This window comes from Metschnikowia bicuspidata (genome assembly GCF_001664035.1).
Source record: "Metschnikowia bicuspidata var. bicuspidata NRRL YB-4993 chromosome Unknown METBIscaffold_1, whole genome shotgun sequence".
Taxonomy (NCBI): domain Eukaryota; kingdom Fungi; phylum Ascomycota; class Pichiomycetes; order Serinales; family Metschnikowiaceae; genus Metschnikowia; species Metschnikowia bicuspidata.
Window position 1 is genome coordinate 849,581 of NW_017387731.1, and position 25,472 is coordinate 875,052.

General features: G+C 47.7%; 12 protein-coding genes across 12 annotated transcripts; 4 read left to right on the forward strand and 8 right to left on the reverse strand.

Moving 5' to 3' along the window:
- Positions 1-319: 319 nt before the first annotated feature.
- METBIDRAFT_35030 (cleavage polyadenylation factor subunit) lies at positions 320-1,672 on the reverse strand (the record flags this gene model as incomplete). Its single annotated transcript, XM_018856558.1, has 1 exon — positions 320-1,672. One exon carries the CDS (start codon positions 1,670-1,672, stop codon positions 320-322), a length of 1,353 nt encoding a protein of 450 aa, XP_018713407.1.
- A 336-nt stretch (positions 1,673-2,008) lies between these two features.
- METBIDRAFT_37079 (uncharacterized protein) lies at positions 2,009-5,470 on the forward strand (the record flags this gene model as incomplete). The annotated part of the gene is made up of 1 exon (XM_018856817.1): positions 2,009-5,470. The coding sequence occupies one exon, from the start codon at positions 2,009-2,011 to the stop codon at positions 5,468-5,470; it is 3,462 nt and encodes a 1,153-aa protein (XP_018713408.1).
- A 6-nt stretch (positions 5,471-5,476) lies between these two features.
- METBIDRAFT_76078 (uncharacterized protein) lies at positions 5,477-6,631 on the reverse strand (the record flags this gene model as incomplete). Its single annotated transcript, XM_018858474.1, has 1 exon — positions 5,477-6,631. The coding sequence occupies one exon, from the start codon at positions 6,629-6,631 to the stop codon at positions 5,477-5,479; it is 1,155 nt and encodes a 384-aa protein (XP_018713409.1).
- Positions 6,632-6,772: 141 nt separating this feature from the next.
- Positions 6,773-7,462, forward strand: TOA2 (transcription initiation factor IIA subunit gamma). The gene has a single exon (XM_018855415.1). The coding sequence runs from the start codon at positions 6,822-6,824 to the stop codon at positions 7,185-7,187; it is 366 nt and encodes a 121-aa protein (XP_018713410.1). The 5' UTR covers positions 6,773-6,821; the 3' UTR covers positions 7,188-7,462.
- METBIDRAFT_29494 (uncharacterized protein) lies at positions 7,365-10,134 on the reverse strand. The gene has a single exon (XM_018855416.1). The coding sequence runs from the start codon at positions 9,958-9,960 to the stop codon at positions 7,450-7,452; it is 2,511 nt and encodes an 836-aa protein (XP_018713411.1). The 5' UTR covers positions 9,961-10,134; the 3' UTR covers positions 7,365-7,449.
- Positions 10,135-10,265: 131 nt separating this feature from the next.
- Positions 10,266-11,897, reverse strand: HRT2 (putative methyltransferase). The gene has a single exon (XM_018855417.1). The coding sequence runs from the start codon at positions 11,888-11,890 to the stop codon at positions 10,529-10,531; it is 1,362 nt and encodes a 453-aa protein (XP_018713412.1). The 5' UTR covers positions 11,891-11,897; the 3' UTR covers positions 10,266-10,528.
- A 257-nt stretch (positions 11,898-12,154) lies between these two features.
- On the reverse strand, positions 12,155-12,440 carry NHP6A (high-mobility group nucleosome-binding protein; the record flags this gene model as incomplete). Its single annotated transcript, XM_018855418.1, has 1 exon — positions 12,155-12,440. A coding segment is annotated over one exon (272 nt), but the record flags the coding sequence as incomplete, so codon positions are not given.
- A 1,283-nt stretch (positions 12,441-13,723) lies between these two features.
- On the reverse strand, positions 13,724-15,775 carry METBIDRAFT_9277 (DNA damage-responsive RNA polymerase-degradation factor; the record flags this gene model as incomplete). The annotated part of the gene is made up of 1 exon (XM_018859348.1): positions 13,724-15,775. The coding sequence occupies one exon, from the start codon at positions 15,773-15,775 to the stop codon at positions 13,724-13,726; it is 2,052 nt and encodes a 683-aa protein (XP_018713414.1).
- Positions 15,776-16,316: 541 nt separating this feature from the next.
- On the reverse strand, positions 16,317-18,431 carry METBIDRAFT_36371 (putative tubulin tyrosine ligase; the record flags this gene model as incomplete). Its single annotated transcript, XM_018856729.1, has 1 exon — positions 16,317-18,431. The coding sequence occupies one exon, from the start codon at positions 18,429-18,431 to the stop codon at positions 16,317-16,319; it is 2,115 nt and encodes a 704-aa protein (XP_018713415.1).
- A 1,121-nt stretch (positions 18,432-19,552) lies between these two features.
- TIM12 (Tim12p) lies at positions 19,553-19,873 on the forward strand (the record flags this gene model as incomplete). Its single annotated transcript, XM_018856496.1, has 1 exon — positions 19,553-19,873. One exon carries the CDS (start codon positions 19,553-19,555, stop codon positions 19,871-19,873), a length of 321 nt encoding a protein of 106 aa, XP_018713416.1.
- Positions 19,874-20,169: 296 nt separating this feature from the next.
- FBA1 (fructose-bisphosphate aldolase) lies at positions 20,170-21,243 on the reverse strand (the record flags this gene model as incomplete). Its single annotated transcript, XM_018856728.1, has 1 exon — positions 20,170-21,243. The coding sequence occupies one exon, from the start codon at positions 21,241-21,243 to the stop codon at positions 20,170-20,172; it is 1,074 nt and encodes a 357-aa protein (XP_018713417.1).
- Positions 21,244-23,394: 2,151 nt separating this feature from the next.
- Positions 23,395-23,985, forward strand: METBIDRAFT_37940 (peptide alpha-N-acetyltransferase; the record flags this gene model as incomplete). The annotated part of the gene is made up of 1 exon (XM_018856932.1): positions 23,395-23,985. The coding sequence occupies one exon, from the start codon at positions 23,395-23,397 to the stop codon at positions 23,983-23,985; it is 591 nt and encodes a 196-aa protein (XP_018713418.1).
- Between the last annotated feature and the right edge of the window lie 1,487 nt (positions 23,986-25,472).

Consider the following 25,472-nt stretch of genomic DNA (forward strand, 5'->3'; position numbering starts at 1 on the left):
GCAGCTAGCGCAGAAAAGAATTCAGAAGATTTCTCAGGATATTTAATAATGTTGTGATCATTCTGAAAAGTCACAAACTCTAGTTTGAATTGATTATTTGGATCATCTGCGAAATCTTTCTCCTGTTATGAAGTGAATAAGAACATACAAATTGTTTGCCTAAAAAGCGGTGTAGGTTGCCGAGTGAAAAGTGCGCATCCCTCGTTGTTCTTTATATATGGCATTCGAACTAGTGCGGGTAACACCTGCACGCCGAGGCAGAAGTGTGCCCTACTGTTTGAGATGAACTATATTTGAGTAAGAAATTAAATGCATAGTACTATTTAGACTGACGGCTCTCCAGATTCAGAGAAAAATTTGAGCCAGCGGTTGGCATGAACATATTAGGCACTGGCATCATAGGCATCATTGGAAATGGCATGGTAGGTGCTGGCATTGTAGTATTTGTGATGTCGCGCCGTTTGCTATCAATATTGGCGTCTCCTAGGGCTTCAGACGACGTGCGCTTAATCGCGGTAGGATCCTGGAGTCCGAGCAGACCAACATAGTCCGACAATTCCTTCTCGAATGTATCATTGGGAATGAGCGAGTCAATGAAAACGTCTTCCTGACAACAATTGGGACAATGGAAGTCGTTTTCAATCAACTCTTGCTCTAACTCAATCTGATTATAGTTATAATTCTTCATTTTTTGTAGCGCACCAGCATCCTGGCAACACGCAGTCATACGAATCGGAGATTTGAGAACTTTGGGCTCTGAAGAAAGAGGGTTCAAGAACTCCGTTCTGTTATCTGCGAGGATGCGGTTTGTGACGTCCTGTTCGAATTGCCGTTGTGCCTTCAACGCTGCGCTTTGTTGTTTTTCTTGATACAGAGCCCATGTTTTGGAGTCGGCAAAAGTCATGACATAATCACCATCTTCAGTTATCATGTAAGTGTTGCCTTGAGCGTCAACCAAGTCTCCATTTTCGTCTGTATGAATTCCACTCTCGTTACTCTCTGGGTTCTGAAGCCTGTACTCCACTGTTTCTTTAGAAATTGTCTTCATATAACTCTTTGGGATTCCTGTTGTCTTCTTGATCTTCTTGCCCTCAAAATTTGGATCCGAGTTGGTGGGACAGTTTTTGATCCAGTGGTCTTTGCCTCCACACCTGTAACATACATAGCCGGGCGGGGGCAAATCTTCAGCTCCAGATTTGTAGTGAACAACTTTATGCTGCGAAAGCTCATCTTGGGCCTGCGCCCAAACATTGGATTGGTTTTCAAACATCAACCGTATTCTGTCTTCCTCACTTATATTTTCATTGACACCTGCCTCTGGCTGCACGAGAGGAGCCTTCTGCGTTGCGGCTGCCTGTGGCTTAAATTTAGTCACTCTTGGCCGGCCTGAAACATATCGAGCCGCAGATTGGGATCTCCCGTTGAAAACAGAGATCGGGGAACGCTTTGCAAGGACAAAAGTTGATCTAGGAATGACATCTTGATCGTTCTCGTATTCCACGTCAGGCTGCTCCAGGTGAAATAGCCGGAGCATGAAATCCAGACCTTGGCCGAGCAGGTTTTGAAGAATGATTTCGTGTTTTAAATCAAACACGTTTATCCCTGTTCCATCGAAATAGACTGTTGATTGATTTTTCTGATGCACGAAGCGGTAGAATATTGTTGATGACATCTTTGCAGAACTATAGTCGACTGTTCTATGCGCTCGTACATGTCCTGGAAAACCGATTTGAAGCGCGCACATTAAATGAGTCTCGGGCTATCCTGGGCCTACCCGCAAATGGCGCCACATGAGGCAACGGAAACCCAGAAAAATAAGGAAAATGGATAATCTATTCGACCTGTACCATATATGGCTTTATATACGGCAGATCATGGGTGATACGGGTGGGTTGCCCTGTCGTCAAGGAATACATATATAGTACATATACACCCGTACACCGGCGGTGTCTGAAAAAACGACCGATGAAAGAAATCACAACGTGTATATCCATCACCACCCACTATCATGAATCCGGTCACAGCATCGCATATTGTTGGGTATGATTCTCACCTTCCCATCAAGCATGTAAAGCTTCCTCTCAAGTATTTATCCGGGAATCCGACCAAAGATTTCTCAGACGACTTTATCACCAGCTGTTTCGGTCATAGTGAGTTCATCGATATATCTGCCCAAAAGGGACATTTCTTCACCCTCATTCAAACCGGGATTACCAAAGATAAGAAGCGGTTGCGATTGTCGCCTCTTATTGTAGATGAAGCCACCGCGTTGGGAGTTCAGTTTCAAGCTTTAGAGATCTTGTTGCCACATCCGATTATAAACAAAGGTACCTTCACGTATCACTTTGTCTCACTGGAAAAGGAAGAAGAGCCATGCATTATCATTGACATTTTAGATGAGAGCTTTCTTTTGATGACGTTTCGTATCGAGCTCAGCGACTTTATCATGGGAAACGATCGAAATCGATTGGTTTTGGATAACTTTCATGAGTGGGTCAATATTTCTGTACCATATTCATTCGAGTTGCGTTCATCGCCCTTCTTCATGAAATCTCTCGACCCTTGTAACATCATCGTTTCAATGAATGATGGCGGGATATTGCACTTCAAGCGATCTGAGCCCTTATCATCAATTGATATTTATAACTTCACCGATATTGCACCTCTCGTATCACTCAATTTTATTGGCAGCTTATTCTCGGGTTCAGGGAAATCGGATGGCTTTATGGGAGGCCTTTCAAGCAATGCAACTGTGGATGTTGCTCAATTGAGCAGAGATGAGTTTGTTACATTGAGCTTGAACAGGTGTGTCAAGGTTTACAACATCAATTCTCATAAACAAACTGATCTTTGCGCAGACTTCAAGGGGTGTAAGAGTCTGTCAGAGTGGCTCACAAATATCCCTAACAAGTATTTCCAAAAACTGAAAAACTCCTCAAGTACCTCCTTGCATCTTATGTTACCTGTGGATGAAATCATTAATAGCAGCGGAAGACCAACTTACGAGACTGTCAATTGGGACATCACCAACGGGAAGCTAGAACATATCGAGCGCCTCAAACTCGATGTTGATTACTCGGGTCCAAATATTGCCACAGATGTCGAGGACCATAAGAGCTTAAGAGTGCAAGATTTCCAGATTGTGGCGGGCGAGGAGGAACTTGCGTATCACGTTCTCTACAAAGCCAATACATACAGTGAAGTTGCACACTACACTCAGGATAAGATAACTGGGAACATATCCCTAATAAAGACGGCATTGCCCCATCAGGCCCCGGTTTTTGCCGAGTTGAGCAATCATCGTGAAACTGAATATTATGTGAGTACCGTCTTCAACTCGGGCATATTCGATAAACGCATTGTTTCCTCTGCTTTGGATGTGTTCATTCAGAACTTGGAAAATAAGCCGAACTTAGATGGTATTCTATCCTTACGTCAAAAAGTGACTCTGACAGTGACGTTTGTCAGTACGGCAGAAAAAATCTCAGAGAGTTCAGCATGGTATAAGTTTGCATTGATTTGTCTTGAATTCCGAAGGTCCAGTCAAGAAGCGCTATCTATTTCAGCTCAACGCGAATCTGTATTCTGTTCCGAGGTCAATGGAGTTGCTGTTTACAGAAAGGCTCATTCATACGAGGCTGGCTTACACCAGCATGTCGACAACAGTCTCACAGACTTGATAAGATCTTTATCGTCTAGGTTCTCTGTTCAGACGTTGAAGGGCCTTCTGCAAGAAATTCGGACCCTCAAAACTATAGACAGAATAATTGCAAGTGACCTAGCAGCCACATATCTCAGTGGAAAAATTTCAGACGAGGATATTGAGATTTTGATGGACAACTTAGGACTTATTCCAAACAACGTGGATCAGATGAAATGGTTAATTGGAATGTCCGATAACAAACAATTTTCAAGTGCGGATGGCGTCCCTCCAGCGACTGGTGAAGGAATTGGGTTGCTTTCGATACTCTTCACAATAGACACCTTTGAGTCGATCAAGAAGTGTCATGAGACTCTTCTTATCGACCTCCTCGTTTTGTTGTTGTTATGCGAAGTGAATGATACCATTATTGAATTCATGAATCATATCATCCGAAAACTTGCAGTATATGACCTCATGTCTGACATGTTTAATATTTGTTTCTCGACTCCTGGATCACTAAGTGGAATAGAACACTTGAGGGTTTCTGCTAAGGAGAACTCTTTATTCTGGGCTGTTTCTGTGAGACGGAATCCACACCTCCAACAACTTATCCAGCAAAAAGACTTCAATACGGCGTTCGATTATTTTGCAAGCCACATCTTGCTGGAGAACGAAAATGAAAATATTCTCGAAATTGTGATTGAATTATTGAATCGTAATGAGAATGAAGTGGTTTTGAATGTTTTTGTACCAAAAATGGATGAGACTGTGCCACTTAACTCTTTCTTGATTGGCATCATACTGCTAGTTAACGGAAAATTTGAAAGATTTCACGAAATACTCAAGGATTACACATTGTTTGATCGCGTGAACCATATCCCGACCAAAACAATTCTACTCGATCATTTAAAAGGAAGCCCGTCTATTCGGGAATTCTTGTCGGGGATTTTTATCGGTAAGTCCGAAAGTGATGTCACGAAATCGAATTATTTTCACCAGTTGTCCAACCTTATCATGAGATACGAGACATGGTCTGGTATCAGGAGACCTCACAATTCATTTGGCGCAGATCAGAAACAACACTTACTCGAGTTGGCCCTAGATCTCGAGACTACCGCTATACAGATTCTTCAAAGTTCCAATGACTCACAAGGCTTAGTGAATCTCACAAGCGTGTATCTTCGGAATCACTTTAGTATCGCCATCGACATCGGAGATTTTGACAAAGCATCCGTCAGTCTTTCGAAGCTCAAATCCCTCTCAAGCAGAAATGACTTCAAGAATCTCTTTACAAAGCTTATTAAGGCATTGATCAAACAAAATGAGTATCGTCAACTATTTGCATCTGGCTCTAGCAGAATCTATGCAGAAAATTATCTCTTGGTCGATTCCATTTTACTCGAACTAGCTAACGAGGATCTCGTACTTTCAAACGCATTGAAAAGTTACGAGCTACTTTATTCTTGGAGACTTCTTGGTCCCTCGCCAATGATTGTTGGAAAAACGTCATTGGTGGATAAGAGAGGTGCTGCAGAAGCATTGTACATTTTCATCACAAGATTCAGGAACGAAAAGGACAATCTCAGTTCTGATTCTGCGCAATCGGAGAACTTCCAGCAGTTCAAATTGAAGATTTTAGAGTTGTACAAAATTATTGTGACTATTTTGAAGACGTTCAGTCAAGAAGAAGACAAATGGATCAGAAAAAGAGGTGGAAAAAAGTCTTCAAGTGTACTCACTCTAACGGAATTGGATATTGAACACTATCGTTGGCTCAAGGATTTGGAGGAAGATTTCTTCAAGAATCAAAATGAGGTTATGAATTAGTGGTCACTACCCCATATTTGCCTTCATGTTACCGCTGCCCTTGGGATTTTCGTCTTTCCAATCATCCCACTCTCGCTTTCTGATTTCTTCGTCGCTGTCATCCGTATTATCGTCGCTGTCGCCCATTTGAGAGTCTTTTGCGTCATTGCTGGCCATCTTACCGTTTGCTAATTCATAATCTAAGTATTCTTCAATGGACATTGAGGGCAAAACTTGCCCGGTGCCAAATACACTGCTGCGGAGTTTCTCTCTGGAGCCAGTGATCACAAATGGCTGTAGAATTTTTCCCAGCTTGCTTATCAAATCGGCAATATCTTTTTGTTTTGTTGGATCCGATTCCAACCTGGAAGTGTATTCGAATCTGTCAACTAGGGGCATCTTTTGAACTCTAATATCTTCAGTTGCTCTTATGTCCTGCTGAGAATCTCTAGACTCAAGTACTTGTAACTCCATTGCGATAAGTTCCAAGTTTTTAAACGCATTAACAGAAAAAAGCCTCAACTGATTTTCATAAAGCGACCGAACTGTATCTTCATCCATCTTTTGAAGAAGATCTTCGTCTGCACCGTCTCTATCGCCGAAGTTGGCATAATATTCGTCTAATGCAACAACTTTTCCCAGAAGGTCTTTTTCAAGCTTATAACTAGCAATTTTACTAGCCCGTCTCAGGGCTGGGTCTCCTGTTGCTGCCAAGATATCTTCGTTCGATGGATTGTAAGATTTCTTAAAGGAGTTGAGAATAGACAGCTGCTCCGGTGATAAAATGTCACGAAAGGAATCGACCAATGTTAAGTATTCAAGGTTCTTCACTTTTGCTGTCTTTAGATTTCTGGGTTTAAACAACAAGATATCCACCGAATCCGAGTCTATATTCTCCTTCGGGTCTATAAACAACTTCGGATATAGAATGGCCTCATAGTACAGTAGGGCAGCAAAGGGTAGGTACGATGTGTTGATCTCATTCAACTGCTCATTGCTACTGAACAATGAAAGACTCAGTGTTATTGATTGGAGCATGCTGAGTTGTTTCAAAACATCAAATACCCTTTCTTGGAACGATGCAGAATCTTGTCTCTCTGTTGAGTTCTCTATGAATGCACAGCTTTTGACAATGAGATTCAATCTTTGCCTCACGGTGAGATCACTATGATTCGACAGCATGATATATACCTGATCCCTATTTCCAGTGACTTATCTTACCCTCTGGTTCTGATTTGGAATATTAGTGTAGTGTGCCACACTCAACAGTCTTGCATTTCACCAGTACACCAAGGACTCCAAAACTCTCTGCGAGTGTCAACACATTATATAGGATATACCAAGGGTTACGACTTAAAACCCGCCAGACAGAATGAGTTCCCCTGCTTACTACGAGCTTTACAGAAGAAGCGCTATTGGCAGTGCCTTGGCGGATGCGCTTGATACTTTGATTAGCGATGAGAAAATACAGCCACAGCTTGCGATGAGAATCTTGAATAACTTCGACCGTATTATTTCCGAAAGTTTGAAAGCAGAGAGAGGATTGTGCAAGTCCAAAATCACGTTCAAAGGCGACTTACATACCTATAGGTTCTGTGACGATGTTTGGACCTTTATCATCAAGAACGTAAACATCAAGATGACCGATGTGTCCAACAACGATTTAAATGACAGTGATCTCACAGCAGAGAAGTTTAAAATTGTTGCTTGCAACTCTAGGAAGGCAGGGGAGGTTTGAATGTTCTTGAAAAGATTTCTCCACGCTCTCGTCGACGAAGTATCTGGAATAGCTTTCACAATACAGACCGTGGAGTGTTTTTTGACGTAGTTTTGTTGCCCAAGTTCACGCAAGGTAGGCGTGTGTATCAAATTCCTCTGATTCGAGATTTTGATTTTCTGATATGACTTGAAGAATCAATTATTCACGATATAGATATATGTATAGATGTATATATCTCCGACACATATGATACCTTAATACTGAGCCTTTTATTTGAAAATCACAAACCGGTCCACATCTTCTCTTTGCATACCTTGAAACCAGCTCTCACTTCTATGTCGTCAGAGCTTGAACCCACTTGCACTTCATAATCACCCGTCTCCAAATGCCATTTAGCCAAATATTCATCAAAGTACGAAACCGAATCTTTCAACGAAAGATTAAATTCGACTGAGCGCTTTTCTCCAGCCTTCAAAAAGACCTTTTCGAATCCCTTGAGTTCTTTGAGAGGCCTATCAACATCTGGTTCAACAGGAGCCACATATAATTGCACAGTTTCAGATCCGTCAATGCCTCCAGTATTTTCGACTGATACTGTGGCGACGAGTTTATCGCTGGACTCGTCAAGTTTCACACTCAAGTCGGTAAACTCAAACGATGTGTACGATTTACCATACCCGAAAGGGAAAGCAACCCTTCTCTGCAATTTCTCGTAGTAACGGTAGCCGACGTAGATATCTTCACCATAGAGCACTCTGCCCCTCACCGTCTTGAAATTAAGGTAGGCAGGGTTGTCGATATTCTTCATTGGCCAAGACAAGGGCAACTTTCCGCTGGGATTCACATCTCCGAACAACACGTTTGCGATGGCATTTCCGCATTCCGATCCTCCATACCAAGCGTGAACAAGGGCCTTTGCTTTCAGTAGCCAAGGCATCTCAACTGGTGTTCCTGATTGGTTCACCACAACAGTGTTCGGGTTTGCCTGTAAGACAGCACTCACAAGCTCATTCGTGAATGGAGGCAACGACATGTCAGGCCTATCAAACCCTTCGGACTCCCATTCAAGATTCAAGCCAATGGATAAGACGACTTTGTCCACCTTGCTGGCCAACTCCGCTGCCTTCTGAATTTCCTCTTGTGGGTCAATGACTTTACAAAAGCCTATTGCGATAGCCCCACCAACAGAAAGAGCTGCCGCTTGTTTCACTGACATAGTCTTGGCAGATCCAAACTGGACGAGTATCTCATAGGTCTTACCCGCTTCCAAACGCGTGGAGTTGATCACTTCCACTGAGCCAGATCCAAAGAAAGCATCGCCAAGTTTTTGGTTCACCGTATTATCAACAAGCAACTTGCCATCAATAAACAATTTGGCAGTTCCGCAGACAATGAGCGAAAAGTCATAATCACCGGACTCCTCTGGGGTGATTTCAGTAGTGATGTCCGCGTAATACAAATCGTCAACAATCTTGGGATGCGTGTAGTCGAAAAATAGTAAAGGAGATGCGTCGTACTGGAACTCGTCAAATTGAGTCCTTGGGCTCACATCAGGCGCATTGTCATAGAACCTCACATTGATACCAGGCTTTCCGGTGACGGGATTCCTCGACATTGGTGACAAAGAGATCCCTGGTAAACTCTTATGTGCAAAACATCCAACGCTATACTCGGGGTTCTTCCCGAGTTTCTTCGCAATAGAGTCAAAGGGAGTACTTGAGTAGTATGTGAGCAAGGAGGCAGACCCACCTCCACAGTATGCCGCATACTTCGCGTTGGGGCCAATCACGGCAAGAGTCTCGTTCTTCTGAAGAGGAAGGATGTTATCTTCGTTCTTCAAGAGCACCACAGCTTCAGAAGCCAATTTGTTCAAGACTGCTCTAGTTTCAGGGTTGTCATTTTTTTCTTCGACCCCATTTTCCTCGACCTTTGCCCTGGCACACCATTTCACAAACTTCAAGACGTTTCGTACACGATCATCCAAATCTTGGATGTTGATTTCACGAGTGGCAATCATGTGGGAAATACTTCTCTCGTCCCTCAAGAAAGAAGGGCCAGGCATTTCCAAGTCCAAGCCGTTTTCTATAGCAGCTTTGGCAGTGTATACTCCAAACCAGTCAGACATGATCAATCCATCCCATCCCCACTCCTTTCTCAAGATATCCTTTAAGAACTTGGCACTCTGTGACACATGTTCTCCGTTGACTTTGTTGTAGGAAGTCATAATAGATGCGGGGTTTGAGTTCTTGACTGCTAAGCGAAAAGGTTCCAAGTAAATTTCCCGCAAGGCTCTCTCGGTCAACACAGAATCGGATGATGACCTCTCGTGTTCTAAATCATTACAAACAAAGTGTTTGAGAGTAGATGCAATATCATTCTCTTGCATACCATTGATTACGGCGGCCGAGGCCATGCCGGCGAGATACGGGTCTTCCGAAAAAGACTCGAACCCTCTCCCACCTAGTGGGCCTCTCTGAATATTGGTGGTTGGGCCGAGGATGCAGCTGGCTGATTTGCTTTTTGCCTCCTTTGCCATGAGTTCACCGGCATCGTGCAACAATTCTTTGTTGAAAGTCGCTGCCATTCCGGTTCCACAAGGGAAACACGCAGAAGGTACCCCATTGCAAAATTTGGTACCTCTTACTCCATTGGGCCCATCCGATACACGAACAGATGGAACACCCAATCTCTTGACTCCAGAAGTGTGCCAAAAATCGATTCCAGCGAGGAGACCAATCTTCTCCGGGAGAGTTAATTGGGAAAGTACTTCCTCCACGTTTATGTCGGCCATTGTGAAGTGCTGGTTCTTCTTTTGTATTCTTGGTTGTTTTCTCCTGAGTTTATGCAACTGAGGGTTTGATGAAGTAGTCTAGACATTTCTCACTTGTCTGGGACGAGTTCACTGTTTTTATACACAAATCGTAAATGCATCTCCGGAGATGTTTCCTAAATGATTCTCGGAGATGAGATGTTTCCTAAATGATTCTCGGAGATGTTTCCGAAAGAAGCAGCGAGCCCGGCCTGCACCGCGAGTTCAAACGTCTACGCAGCCTACCTCTGTGTGTGGAGAAACCCCACCTTTCGCAACATGGGACAAAATGTTTGCAATATTGATCTCCGGTCTCGTGGTTTTAGTTTCCTAGTTCTATGTTCCGTTTATCACTAGTATGGACTCCTGTGATTTGATAGCCACAGGTTGCTATCTCGTTCCTTGGAATACTGGAGAGCCTTTCATCTGCATTTCGGAGCCAGTCTCCGCGACTGCACCGGTGACGGAACAATAATCTTTACGAGTGTTCCCTGGTTCTGCCATGCCAATCATCTCTCTAGGTACGGTATAATCTTACTATAAACGGAATTTATGGAAGTCCAGAACTAAAACTGATCACGGCCCATTTTCCAGAGGCGGTCCAGAATTCCCCAACGTCGTTTCCCATGGACTTGTATGTCTCACTCAATTTTTCATTCAAGCCTTCAGGCAAGCCCACAACCACATCGGCTTTACATGTGCGTAAGGCCAAAACAGGAAGACCCGAGGATCCCAACTGTCGAATGGCCGTGACAAACGGAGTGGTTGTGTCCCACTGTAAGTCTCCAGTAAGCTTCCTGTAATTCAAATCACCCTTGAATATAACAAGGCTCGACTTCCTCAACTCTTCAAAAAGCCCCCTCTTCTCTGGAATGTACCAGAAATTCTCGTAGGAAGTCCAGAACAGATTGTGCTGAAGAGAGATTTTCTGTTGGCCTACCAACGCCTCAAGTTTGGAAGTAAAGAACTCAATTGCCTTTTTGTCTTCGGCGGAACTGTGGATTTCGGTAAAGAACTCGGCATTTTTCAATTGCTCAATCAAGCTTTCAAAGTCTTTTGGCATAGTGTCGCTCACAAACCAAGGGATTTCCTTGCAGTGTAACACGACGGACTCGACGAGACCAGAATCAAGCAAGAACATGGACAAACACAAGTCGGCAAAGAGCTCAAAGCCGGAGTTGTCCAATACAAAGTCCACCCGTTTTCTTGCGTCCCCAGTCAATTGGTGCCAGGCCTTGGCCGCGTCATTGACGATGATTTTCTCCTCGTTCTTCTTGCGCACTTCGGCGCCCTGGACACTTTTGATATCTTCGAGTGTTACATTTCCAGCAAGAAGAGACAAGTCTGTAGCATTGCCCCACAACGAAATGTCAATGAACTCATAAAACAAGAGCTTCAACGCCTCTTGATCAACTGAAGCACCCTGTAACTGTTTGGACAAAGTTTCGTACCGCTTACAAAGCTCCAAAACACCGAAGGAAGACTGTTGAAACGCGGTGCTTTTTGAGTTTTCGAATACATCGAACTCTTTGAGATGGATGGTTTGCTTGAACCAAAGATCAAGCAATTGATACAAGTAGCATTCCAAGTACAACCACGGACCCGTGAGCCACGTGACTCTCCTCTGATTGTTGTATCTCTCCAACTCAGAATTATAAGCAATGAGCTCTTTCTTAATTTGCAATTCCTCTTCAGTGAAAGCTTTCACAGGCTCGTCCGCGCGGAACTCTTTCAAGAGACTCTCGATCTTGGAGGTAACAATCTCGCCGCATTTCTGGGCCTCTGGAAAGCTTCTGATATGAGAGGCAATATCACCAATGGCACCCTCTAAAATAGTAGGCCATCTTTTGTGCACGGTAGGATAAGCAAAAGACTTGGGATCGTCATTATATGACGGAAGAGGAAGAGACATTGTTGGCTAGTCAATGTAGAATATTGGCCACGGCAACTCGTATATGCGAGAGTGCTTGACGGGCCAAGCCCGGCCGACGGCAACGGAGCTTACATGCCGAGCACAGACCAAATGTTGCTACAATAACAATAATAATACTTCAAAAATCTTTAAACTAAAACAAGGACCCCTGCGTGAAGCGCCCGAGGTTGTAAGTAAAAGCGGCTGGCCGCGAGACACTAAAGGAGTGAAAGAAGAAAACAATACTATACATAAATGAACTTATTTCGCAGGCATGTCTACTGTCTCTTGGCGTACTCCGCTTTCTCTTTTTCGTATCTCTTCTTGTCAGTCGCAGCCTTGTTCTCGTAAGGAACTTTTTCGTCGGCGTTCAAAGCCTTCCATCTCTCACCCAACATTTTGCCGACTTGGCCAAAGGTAATGCCTGGGTTCTCTGCTCTGACAATGTCTCTGTTTTCGTTGGCGAAAAACATGTAGGCGGACAAAGACCTCTTTGGGGCATCTGGGTCCTTCTTTTTTCTGGTCGACTTCTTTTTCTCAGTAGACATTTCTAAACAGTTAGTATATCGTGATATCTAGCCGTCTTGCTAAAAGAAGACGAGGATTTGCAACCCGCGCTCGCGCATGAAAGACCTTCAAGGCGCCAGAGAACATACCCGCTGCATTTACTTTGGAGGGGTTGGAGAAAACATGACGCAGAAAACACAAGCAGGCCTTTTTTCAATGAGGCGTTAAAGACACGATATCCTGCAATGGTTTATTGCGGCCTGTTGTAAGGCGGGCCATGGTATACAGCAATTTTGGGCCAACTATTTCGGTGTTCTTGTTTGGCTGCTGGGCAGTAAAGGTTTCACCAACAACAATAAACCCATACAACACCTATTGTACAAATTGTACAGGTGTAGATTGTCTGTGCTCATTAAAATATTTCGTTGAGGACGGCTGACTTTGATGCGCGCGGCGCGGTTTGTTGTTTGGAAGTTGATAACATACTGGCTTAAGTATAGTTTACTATGAGGAAAAATTCTAGTAGCAACTCTGCTAGTGTGGGAGGTGCACCCACCCTATATAGTGGGAATGGCTGGGGCGCGATGATAGTGATGGATAGTGCGCAGGACGTGCGTAAATACCAGACCACCTATATTTGCTGCCCTCACGGTGCGCTCCCCAGCACACTTTAAGTCGGAATGAATACATCATGAATGGCCCGTTTTATTTGTTTCCTTTTCGGCCCAAACAAATATTCAAGCTCAATTCGAGTGAGAAGGGAAAGAGTAAAAACTGTCTCCGACAAATTGGGAAACATGCGTCTCTGAAGACGGCATTTGCCAATGGATCTTCACGAAGTTGACCCGCACCGGCAGACTGTCTAGGGTCCCAGAAGTTATGGGTCCTAATTAAGAGAAACGCAATCGCGCTGATCGCGCTCCAAATCAAGCGCGTGCCCGCCTTGCCATTCGGGGCGCGAATTTGCGTGCCCCTAATGTCGGGCAAAACGTGCAAGGAATACATAACAACATGTATGTATAGAGCCTCGGTTCGCAATATCTAAGGCATAGACTTGCTGGAGACAAAAAAAATTCGCTTTCGCTGTAGGCAGCATGCGCTTAGATCGTATACATATATTCCTGTAGAATAGGTGAGCTAGTTGGATACCTGGAGCCCAACTGACAGTTGAGCCTGGAGATCTCCCCACCCATGAGCCGGCCTCCGCGTGTCAACTCAAGCACCTTGCATCCTTCCATCGAGTCCAATTGAAAACTAATTGTTACAACTAATTACACCTATAAAAACCTTGATCCAATTTGCATGAGTGGCCCATAGTCGGGGGATCTAGTACCATCCACGGTACTGGCTGTTGTCTTGATAAGTGCCATACTGCGGATATTGTTGGTACCCGGCGTACTGTGGCATTTGTTGGTAGTACTGAGGAACACCTGAGGGGGCTGGGGCAGCCTGGCTGTTTCCTTGCTGCTGGCCGTTCTGCAGGGCCTCGGTTGTCTCACCGGCTTGGCTGCCCTGGGGAAATGGCTGGCTACTAGGGTACCCACTGTAAGGGTGAGCTCCTCTAGTTCCAAACTGGCTTGGGTTGCCGTAGTACTGCGCAGCATAGAACTGGTTGGCCGCCTGAGCACTTTGGGCAGTGCTTTGTCCACTGGCGCTTTCGCCCTCACCGGCACCAGCTTCACTACCTGGTTGAGCCTGTTGCTGAGCCTGTTGCATTCCGTAAGCAGTGTTAGAGGCTCCCATACCCGCTCCGTTGCCATAGAATGGGGTGTTGTAGAAGTAGTTGGGGTAGTTGGGGTAGGCAAATGGCGCTCCGCCTGGAACCTGCTGGCTCTGTTGTGGGGTCTGCAATCCCTGGTGCGTAGAGTTGGCTACCAAAGGGGACTGAGCAATCTCGGTAGCTCCAGAGGGGTTAGCAGCGCTTGGAATGGCCGTCTTCGCGGTGTTCACCTGGTAGTAGCCTGGGGAAGCCATGGATCCCAATGGAGTCTGGTTGACTTGGCCGTACGCAGAGTAGTCAAATGATGGGTAGCCAAACTGAGCAGGAAGGGTGCCGGCAGCGGCTTGTTGTGGGAACTGCTGCTGAGTCTGCTGGAACTGGCTGTAGTAGTCGAATCCTTGACTGGAGTTGGCGTTTCTTTGCTGCTCGTACTGTTGCTGGTAAGCCTGATGTTGCGATTGCTGCGTCTCCTGCTGCGTCTGCTGTTGCGATGGTTGTTCTTGGGCCGTGTCTTGTTGCAATTGCGGCTGCGATTGTTGCGAAAGCTCGTTTTGTTGCGACGCATCGGCCGTGTCTTGGTTGGAAGCGAAACCGGGCATCTCTTGTTCCTTTGGCTGCTCTTGAGTCACAGACTGATCTTGTGGCTCGGCATCGTCCAAGGCCAAGGAGCCGAAGGACACGCCCACGTTGTCAACTTGTTGAGGCAAAACGACCTCGGACTCCAACACTGGATTCGACACGGGCTCGGGCTGCTGCTCGGGCTCGGCAACTTCTGGGCCGGCGTCGGCCGTCTCCTCTTCTTCAATGCTAGCTGCGACCTCTTCTTCCTCGTCGTTGGGGGTGTCTGCCTCAGCGACCTCTGGTTCGCTGGGCGCAGCCTGCTTGGGCTCGGGTTCGGCAGCCTTTTTGGGGGCGGGCTTGGCCTTTGGCTTGATGGCCGATGCCCAAGAAGTCGACGATTGGACATTGGAGGACTTCTTAGCAGGCGCAGTTTCCACCGGGGCCTCGGACTTGCGCTCCTCCACAGCCGCTTCTGGCTGGGCCTCGCTTGGGGCCGCCTTGGAGCTGTCACCCGACTCCTCTTGCGACTTGGCAGCTGGCTTTGGCTTTGGTTTAGCAGTGTCTTTTGCCAACGCCGCAGCCCACGAATTAGAAGGCACAGGGGCCGTCGAAGGGGTAGCAGATGCAGGTACAAGAGATGGCGCACTGGTGGGTGCAGCGGCGGCTGGCGCTTGGGTTGGTGTGTCTTTCTTGGGGCCCGCCTGTGGCTTTCTTTCTCTTCTTCTTTCTGTCTTTGGCTGTCTCTCTCTGGAATGTCTCCCTCTTGGCTCTCCCAGAGAAGCCGTGTGGGTGGAGGACGTTGTGGAGACAGGGGCGCTCGTCTGCTCGGCGGACTTTGTGTTGTCGTCTCTTCTCTTACTCCGAGATTCTTTCTTGATAGGCTCCCACTTGGATACCTTCTTATTGACAATCAAGTCGATGACAATCTCCACGTCGTTTCGATGCTCGGACAACAAGGACGCCAAATCCTCAGACTCCCAGTCGGGAAACATCTCCGACAACATTTGCAATTGTGTGTCTTTCACGGACGAGGCAGTGGCAGCAGACGCGCCAGCGGCCCCCTTCTTATTATTCTTGTAGTTTCTTCGTTGTGACATGATGTGTTCGTGATATATGAGGACGACAGATATGTGATGCTTTTCGCAGTCTGTCCTCCGTGCTTGTTTTGTAGTTTCAAGTAGGTCTCTTGAGGGTGAAAACAGAGGTTCGCTTTTATACTATGACGTCAAATCTTGCGGTTGCTTAATCCAACACTGCTCACGTGCAAATCCCAGGTAAGACGGTGTAACAGGCAGTCGATGAAATCCAAAAGTTCGTTTCCGTAGCAGAAGCCGAAAACGCAAAATTCAACAGGTTTTAAATGTACTTAGATCGAGTATAGTCTTCCTTGCCCGAGGATTTTTTCGTCCTTTTTTCTCACTTGGTGTTCGACCGAGAGTGACTCGGTGAGCGCACGTATCTATGCCTGACCGCTCACGTGACAACAATAATTCGGGCCAAAGCCATAATACAGATCTGTGCACATCCCAGCTCAAGGCCACATCTCCGTTACGGCTGGAGTCTGTTCGGTTCCTGATGTTTATTTAGGTATCATATATTGCATGCCAGTGCTTCTGTTATTGCATCGTCTTGGGACTCTCACAAGACTCTATGAAGAAGCGCAGTAGACCCACCCACTGGAGCCGACTGGAAAAAGTCTGGACCAACAATCAGCCGGGCGACCGAGTCAAAGAGATCATCGATAATAGTCTTGAGTCCGTCGCCTGTTTGCTTGAAGTCAGGGTACGAGTTCACCTCCAAGAGCTTGACGGACAAATCTTCGTTCACCAAAAAGTCAACCCCAAATATCTCGACGGCATTCGCCATCGGCTGGAAATTGATTTTGTCCACCGATGATGCAGCAGCGAAAAGCTGCCCGGTGATTTCTTTCACCTGCTCGAAGACACCGGTCTTTTGGGACACATCAAGCCCCATCAAATCCCAGAAGCTCACCACGAGAGGATCCTTCCCCTCCTGGAGGCATGTGTTCGTCAAATGGCCCGCAAGGTCGATCATTGGGTCATCGGACTTTTCCCCGGGGTTTTCGTACGCGGCGTCAGCAAACAATGCTAAGATCTGCTCGTAAACGAAAACTTTCAAGTCCCCAGCGCCAACAACATACGTGCGGAGATGGAATTTCTTCGACCCGTATTCTTGTAGAAGCAACGGTTTGTCCTGGTACTCTTGCACAATGAAATGGCGGAGCTGAGATATGATGACTCCGTTGTTTTGCTCGTCGTGAAGCTCATCCTCTTCGTCATCAGAGTCGCGCCCTTCTTCAAAAGAGTCGAAAATGGCCTGAAGCTGCTCCAAAGTCCTGAAGACACGTATGCCCTGTCCCTTGTCGCTCATGCTGGGCTTGAGAATCCAGGTCTTGTCGCCTTGCTCGACTTCCTCTCTGAGCTCGTAGGCGTCATCTAGCGAGTCGTCCAAGAACTCGGCGTAGTCCACCTCAAGTTGATACGTCGGGGGCACCGCATCGACGAGGATGGACTGCGGGTTCTTGACCACGAAGTGATGTATGGTGTTTGCCAAATAGTGTTTCCGGATCAACGCCTTCCGGTAAATATAGGATGGCGTGAAATACTGCGAAGGATGGGTCTGGATCAAGTCGAGGTCGAGGTCTTCGTACTCGCCATAGTGAAACACCTTGACCCGAGCATTCTGCGGGATCTGTTTCAAGACCAGAACGTCCGTCGTGACCTGGACGTCTAGCTTTTTGTAGGCTTCAGAGAGGGGCTGGAAGATGTAGGCGTCCTCCCCCGCTGTAATCAACACGAACGACGTGGTTGCGCCATTTGCCGCACCACTGACAGGCTTGGCCCTGTGTGACGGGGCCAAAACGATTTCGCCTTCGAGAGGCTGCACGGCTTTGAAGGTGGCCTGGAGCGGCGTCACGCTGATGCCGTCGTCGTGCAAAACACGGCTATCTGAATGCGTGAGATCGTCGAGGGACTCGTCCCACACCTGCTGGAACTTGGGTGCCCATGCGTACTTGCCGTCGCCCTGGTGCTCGTAGATAGAGGCCCACTTGTTGCTGAGGATGGGCGCATACTTGATTTTGGACTTTCCAAGCTCGAGCGAGGGCACGAGGGGGACGTTGACCGAGAACAAGTCGATTTGGCTCCGAGCCTGCATCTCCTCGTACAAGTGCTCCACCAACCGCACAGATATTCTGCTTGCTTCCTTGAGGGTGTGGAAGTCATGCTGCAAGCTACGGAACTCGTACAGAAGTGCTATGGACTTGGTGCCGTGCGTGGCGGCCTCCATAGCCGCGCCCACGGTGCCACTGGCCAAGATGTACAAATCGCCGGAGTTTTTCCCGAAGTTGGGCCCGCTGATCACCAAGTCGACCGGCCCCGCTTCTGGCAAATGATGTAAGCCGATATCCGCACACGCGGCCGGCGTGCTGTCAATCAAGTGCCACTCCTGGAACCCTGCACGGATGAGCTCATGCTGACGGGTATCGAACGGACCATCATACTTGTTTATGTCTGTGCTGGGCTCGGAGGTGCTGTCCCTGGTGTAGACGTAGGTTGTGGTGAGGCGTTTGCCGGCAAAATGGGCCTTGCCGATCCACGACCGCTGCTGGTCGGGCACTACGATCAGGACCTTCCAGTCGGTGGAGCGGCAGATCTCATCGACGAAATATTTCATGTACGGGCAGCTCTTGTCGTCCAAGGGCCCATCGTCGTTTGTCAAAAGAACATGCATGGTGGGAGCAGAAGCCTAAGGTCGTTGCGGGGCGTCGAGCGAAATCCTCTTGTTGCAGAGTCGAGCAGTGCTTATTGCCTTTTTACTTTGGACCGCGCTGCGGCCGCGCCCGCCTCTCGCGGCAAGATCTTTATAGTGATGGAGTGCTGAAGATGCCGAGTGCAAAAAAATGGGAACAGGCTTTTACTTGACGGCCAACTAGGAACATTCTGAGAGACTGAAGGGAGCCGGTGCCGGAATTTATAATTCTGTGGGAAAGCGTAGATATACAATGGGTGCTTACTATATGATGGGTGCTCACTATATGATGGGTACTCACTATATAGTAGGTGCTCACTATATAGTAGGGTAGGTACTCACTATATAATGGGTGCTCACTATATAGTGGGTGCTCACTATATGATGGGTGCTCACTATAGTAGGTGCTCACTATATAGTGGGTGCTCACTATATGATGGGTGCTCACTATAGTAGGTGCTCACTATATAGTAGGTGCTCATTATATAATAGGTACTCACTATAAAATGGGCGTTCACCATATAATGGGTGCTCACTATAAAATGGGTGCTTACTATATAATGGGTGCTCACTATAAAATGGGTGCTCACTTGTCCTGTGCGAGGCTCTCAATATAGGGGATCGTCGATGTCGGAGCAAAACTGCACAATCACCAGGATGCATTGGCGCTATTGACCGTCTTGTTGTGTATCTCCAGGAATACGCTTCACGTCTTTTCTTGGCCCTGTGCTAGCTTCATGATATCCTAAACGGGACTGTAGCTCCAGCGGCCAGGTAATACGCATACTCAGGCCGCATGTATTTAGCCTGGTGCCGGGTTCAGAGGGCACTCCACCAGCATCCTGTGCACGTGCTTTTTTTTTGTGGGCCCGTTCCGTTTAATGTAACCAATGAACAAGAATAATCCAACCGGATTTCTCGGCGCATTCTAGCGGCCCATTCCTTCGGGCCTCTCTGCCCAACCCAGGCGTGGTGCGAGCTTCTGCGCGGCCCGGAAAAAGAGCCTGGAAAAACCCAGGCCCCATTCTCACCAGGATCGTAGATCTGTATCCTGACTCTTCCCCGACGAGCCCACAGCAAAAGACCCGTACGTTGTTGGAGACATGTCGTTTTTTCTCGGCAACACCGCTCAATACTCGAATGTCGAGGTGAACCCGGAGAAGGTGAAGTTGGCCGAGGTCCAGTTCACCGTCATGTCGTCCACTTTTAACAAGATGCTCTCCACGTGCCAGGAAAAGTGCATTGGCCACGAGTACGGCGAAGGAGACGTCAATACAGGCGAGGCGTCGTGCACGGACAGGTGTGTTTCCAAGTACGTCAAGGCCAATGCCATGATAGCACAGGAGGTGCAGAGCAAACTCCTCCCCAATGAGATGCCGGAGTACAAGAAGATACAGTCGATGATGGCAGACAAGCAGATATAGGCGATGATGGCAGACAAGCAGTTATAGGCGATGATTGCAGACAAGCAGTGAGCGTCTCTTTTACTTCCCCGTGGGCTGGCATGTATATATATTAGAGGCCGACGGAAGACGGCTGGATCCACAACAAATCGCACAACCTGTCGTCCTATTGAACCCATGGCTTCGCCAACGGCAGCGAGCGGAGCCCGGATCCAAGGCATTCCTACGCACGTACTCAGCAAAGCTTCGTTTAATCTGTTTTTCTGTACATTACTTCATTGCGCAGGGCCGCGGGGCGCCAGCACGATACATAAAGCTTACAACTGGTTCTTGGTGTGGAAGATGTCCAAGGCCTCGGTGATTCTGGCGGACATGGTCTTCTCGCCCTCTCTGACCCAGACTCTAGGGTCGAAGTACTTCTTGTTTGGCTTGTCCTCGCCGTCTGGGTTGCCGACCTGGCTCATCAAGTAGTCCTTCTTGTTCAACACGTAGTCACGGATACCGGCGAGGTAGGCGTACTGGCAGTCCGTGTCCAAGTTGACCTTGACGACACCGTTCTTGATGGCAACGTCAAACTCCTTCTGGGTGGAGCCGGAGCCACCGTGGAAGACCAAGTACAATGGGTGCTTGTTGTCGGTGCCGATCTGCTCCTTGGCGTACTGCTGGTGCTCGCCCAAGATGGAGGGTCTCAACACAACGTTACCTGGCTTGTACACACCGTGCACGTTGCCGAAGGCCGCGGCAATGGAGAAGTTGGGGGAGATCGGGGCCAAGGCCTTGTGCACCGCGAAAACCGTCTCGGGCTGCGTGTACAAGGACTCCTTGTCGACGTCCTCGTTGTTGACACCGTCCTCCTCGCCGCCGGTGATACCAATCTCCATCTCCAACCACTGGTTCATGCGCGCCATTCTGGAGAAGTACTTGACACAGGTGGCAATGTTCTCGTCGTCGGTCTCCTCCGACAAGTCCAACATGTGCGAGGAGAACAAGGGGGTGCCGTGGGAGGCGAAGAAGTCCTCGTCGGCCTTCAACATGCCGTCGAACCATGGCAACAACTTGGCGGCACAGTGGTCCGTGTGCAAAATCACGGGCACGCCGTAGGATGGCGCAATGGCTCTGATGTAGTGGGCGGCGGCAATGGAGCCGGCAATGGACGCGTTCTGGTCCGTGTTGGAAACACCCTTACCGGCAAAGTACGCGGCACCACCCTGCGAGGTTTGCAAAATGATGGGCGACTTGCTGTCACGGGCCGCCTCTAAAGAAGAAACGACAGTGGAGGACGAGGTGACGTTGATGGCTGGGATAGCAAAGCCTTTTTGTTGGGCGTAGTCGAACAACTTCTTGACGTCGTCGCCGTAGATGACACCGGATTTCTGCAAAACTTCAGCCATTGTGATTATGTGTGGGATGTGATTGTGATTCTGAGGATCGGAAAAAAATGAGAGGTGGGGCTCGTCGAGAAAGGGCTCTTATATATGGGAGGAGCACTCCCCTCCGGGGCCCACTTGGAGAATCAGCAACGGCGCGGCGCGACATTTCCTTGCACCGCCGGCGCGACATTTCCCTCCACCACATGGCGACATTTCCTTCCACCACATGGCGACATGTGCTCCGCTCCGAGCTGCGACAAAGGAAGCAATTCACTAAGGCCCAGGCCGGCTGTGCGGGGCACGTGCTCCGCCCGTGGGGCTCCATGGCCCGGGCTTTTGTCGTTTTTCCTGCCGATTTCTGTGTGGGTTTTTCTATTTCTTTTTCCCCAGGTCATTACTTGCGCAGGCCCCAGAGATGGCCCGACGCTCTTACAGAATGTCGCCTTCTTTTCCAAGCCATGCAGCCCTGACGTCGCGGTGCTTGGGAGCAAGTCCACGAGCTCGAATATTCAGGAGCCCCGAATCCCAGATGATCGCACAGCAAGCACCGGTTGACCCGCGGCGTCTGATGTGGGATTTCTAGTAAATACCATCGCCCGCCATGCTGTTTTTTCGTTGCTGCCGGAAACAGGCGCTGGCGGCGGGTTTTGGTGTTATTAGCTCGAGGGCTCGCCCGCACGTCTCAGGCCCGAGCAGCCATCTAGGCGCATATTTTTTCTCGCGCCAGTCTAATCTTTCTCCATTCATTGGCCGAGCTTACATCATAGTGCGCCGGGCCCAACCTAAATTGGCCCGGGGCTTCGCTGAAGTCCGGGCAGCAAAGCAGCAAGCCCCACCTAGGAAATGGTAAAAAAAAAAAAAACAATAATCACAGGCCGCAAGAGGGGCGGTTCCGCACCCTGACGTGTTTCGATTGCTGGGCCACTGATAAGTCCATGACAGGATCAGCGTGGCTCTCCGACCGGGTCCTTCCAGACATACGTGGCCACATGAGCAATCTTTTTTTTTTTTGTTTTATTATCTTTTGTGGTTGTTCGTGGCTCCCCGGAATCACCGTACTCGTATTCTCGTATGTTGCGGCAGGCGAGAGTTTGCTGTGCCGGGCCCACAGAACCCGGCACCACTGAGACATTCTGTCTCGGCCCTTTAACGCATAGTCGGTGCGAGGCATGTAAGTGAGAGAGACAAGAGAGGCGACACGGGCAGTAAACGGGGATAACGGAGACGGGGACAAGGCAGAAGGCAATATGGAACTAACAAAAAGACTAGTGACGGAAAAAAAGCGTACCGACGGATGAATGGTGGTGACAAGATGGATGGTTGGTAATGGCAAATTAATACACGAATGAATAATGGTAATGGCAAATGGAAAATGGTAATAACAAATGAATACACGAATTGAATATGGTAATGACAAATGAATACACACGAAAATAATGGTGAATGATGCCGAAATGAATACACACGAAACGAATAATGGTAATAACAAATGAATACACGAAATGAATAATGGTAAGGACAAAATAGTAAACACGAAATGAATAATGGTAAGGACAAAATAGTAAACACGAAAGTAATAATGGCAATGACAAATTAATCCACACGAAAGAATGGTAAATACTGACAGAACGAATAAAAGATAATGACGAAATTTAGATTGGCGATACCCACACGTGAATGCAAGATACCGACAAATGAGTTCCAAACATAGCCAGAACACACTCCAAGCACCCTCGAATAAATTCCAGATCTACCCAAAACACTATCCAAACACCCCCAAATGAGTTCCAAACATAGTCAAACACACTCCAAACACCCTCGAATAAATTCCAGATCTACCCAAAACACTATCCAAACACCCCCAAAAAAGAACCAGATATAGTCAAACACACTCCAAACACCCTCTAACAAGCGCCAAACACAGACACAATATGTTCCATATACAGACATATCATCAACAAGGCACGTGCCAAATACGGACGGCACTCCAGAAAAACTCCGGGGCCAGTTTCCCAGCGTGCGCTGCCGGGCCCCACCTGTACCGTAGCTTCCTGGGGCTCTGCACCAAGTGCGCCGCGTCCAGACCAAAGGTGCCCTCGCGGCCCGGCCCATACAGTAGACAGCTTGGAACACCACCAACCCCACACCTGCCGTGCCTCCACATCGCGTCTCATGCTGGCCGCCGTAGATTTCATAGAAGACGGCTTCCGTTTCTACTCGTTCGACCCTGCGTCTGCCCCGCAGTTCCAGGCCATTGCGCGGTTGATCGATGTGCACCTCTCGGAGCCCTACTCTTTGTACGTCTACTGGTATTTTTTCCACGAGTGGCCGCAGTACTGCTTTCTTGTCAGCACTGTAGGCTCGCTGGACATCGTGGGGGTGGTCATTTCCAAGGTGGAGCCCCACCGCGCAGTGCGGGTGAGAGGCTACATCGGCATGCTTGTCATCGACCCTGCGTTCCGGGGCCAGGGCTTGGCCAAGAAACTCGTGCAGTTGAGTATCCGCAAGATGGTCGAGTGGGACCACGTGGACGAGATCATGCTCGAGACGGAGGTGGACAACCTGGCCGCGTTGCATTTGTATGAGCTGTTTGGTTTTTTGCGCACCAAGAGAATGCATCGGTACTATCTCAACGGCAGCGACGCCTTCAGACTCATCCTCCCTGTTCTCGAGAAACTGGGCACGCGCATTGCGTTCCTTGCGCCTCTAGATACTTCCGGCAAGCCGGGGTCTGCGTGCGCTGTGGATTCCGCACGGTGTTAGTGAAGGATTCCGCCCGGACTTGAGGATTCTGCATGGCGCAGGTTGCCGATGCCGGGATGCCGTGGCGGCGGTGCCAGGCGGGTGGACTATGGGGATGGGCTGTGCGAGACAAAGACGTACAGGGCATGTAGATGGCAACGATAGAACAAGTCCAGCCGGCCCTCTAATGACTCTGCAGAACCCAGCGTTGCGAATGAATCACTTCATTGGAACTTGCCAGCCCATTCGTCCAGCCAACCCATCAGCCTGCGAACGCATTAGCCAATCCATTTGAGCCAGCGTAGCAGCAAATTCAAATTCACCCGTGGTACCATGTAAACGGGGGAGGCTCAACCCTGAGGCAAAAGCCGTTTCACCAATAGCTGCCACACTAGGATCAACCGATGAGATAGGCTTACCAAATAGAAGCGAGCATATAGAAGCGAAAGATGTCGTGCAACCAATCCGGCCACGCAAGGCCAAAACGTACGTGAACAGACCAAGTGACCCATACTAGGGTCTGCCACCATCAGAGACGGATGCATGCAGTTAATTCATATAATCAAGAAGCCCACACCAAATTGCAGCCTTCGAAAAACAAATTGTCGAATCAAGCAGGTAAATGTATTGTACATCTGAGTAGCCCACCGAGCTCAACAAATTGGAATGGAGTCGAAAATGATGAATGAAAAAAACCGAGTCATGCAACCAATAGAGACACACCTAATGAAACAATATTCAAGCAAATCAAATGAATAGATTACACTTCTAAATCAAATGACCAACTCGGATGGAACCAAACATACCCATTAACTGAGTCGCGCAGGTACCCAAGCCACACCAAATTAGATAGCCCTGAGCAAACTAAATCAATATGGCACATCCTAGTACGTACACAGAACTCAACAAAGAACTTAATTAGACCAACTCAAATGGAATTGAACATAAAAATACATAAAAAATCTGAGCCATGCATGTTTTCAAGTCACACCTATAAAACAGCCCGTGAAAGACAAAAAGCCGAGCAAACCAACTAAATATATTCTACATTTGAGTAGCCACACAGAACTCAATAAAGAATTGAATTAGACTAATTCGAATGGAGTCGAACAAATTAAAAGAACTGAGGCATGTAACAAATTAAGCCACACCAGATTACAGGCCTTAAAAAAACTGTCGAGTTAAGCAAATAAATGTATCGCACATCTGAGTAGCCAACAGAGCTCAACAAAGAAATTAGACCAATTCAAATGGAATCGAACATGGCGAATAAATAGACCGAGTCATGCATCAAATCAAGCCACGCCAAATAAAACAATAGCCCAGCAAACCAAATAAATAGATTACACTCCTGAACGAAATGACCAACTCGGATGGAACCAAGCATACCCTAATAACTGAGTCGCGCAGGGACCCAAGCCACACCAAATTAGAGCAAACTAAATCAATATAGTACATCTTAGTAACTACACAGATCCCGACAAAGAATTAAGTTAGATTAATTCGAT

Excerpts from the sequence above, each read along its gene's own strand:
- TOA2 (XM_018855415.1), top strand. The coding sequence starts at position 6,822 with ATGAGTTCCCCTGCTTACTACGAGCTTTACAGAAGAAGCGCTATTGGC.
- METBIDRAFT_29494 (XM_018855416.1), bottom strand. The coding sequence starts at position 9,960 with ATGGCCGACATAAACGTGGAGGAAGTACTTTCCCAATTAACTCTCCCG.
- HRT2 (XM_018855417.1), bottom strand. The coding sequence starts at position 11,890 with ATGTCTCTTCCTCTTCCGTCATATAATGACGATCCCAAGTCTTTTGCT.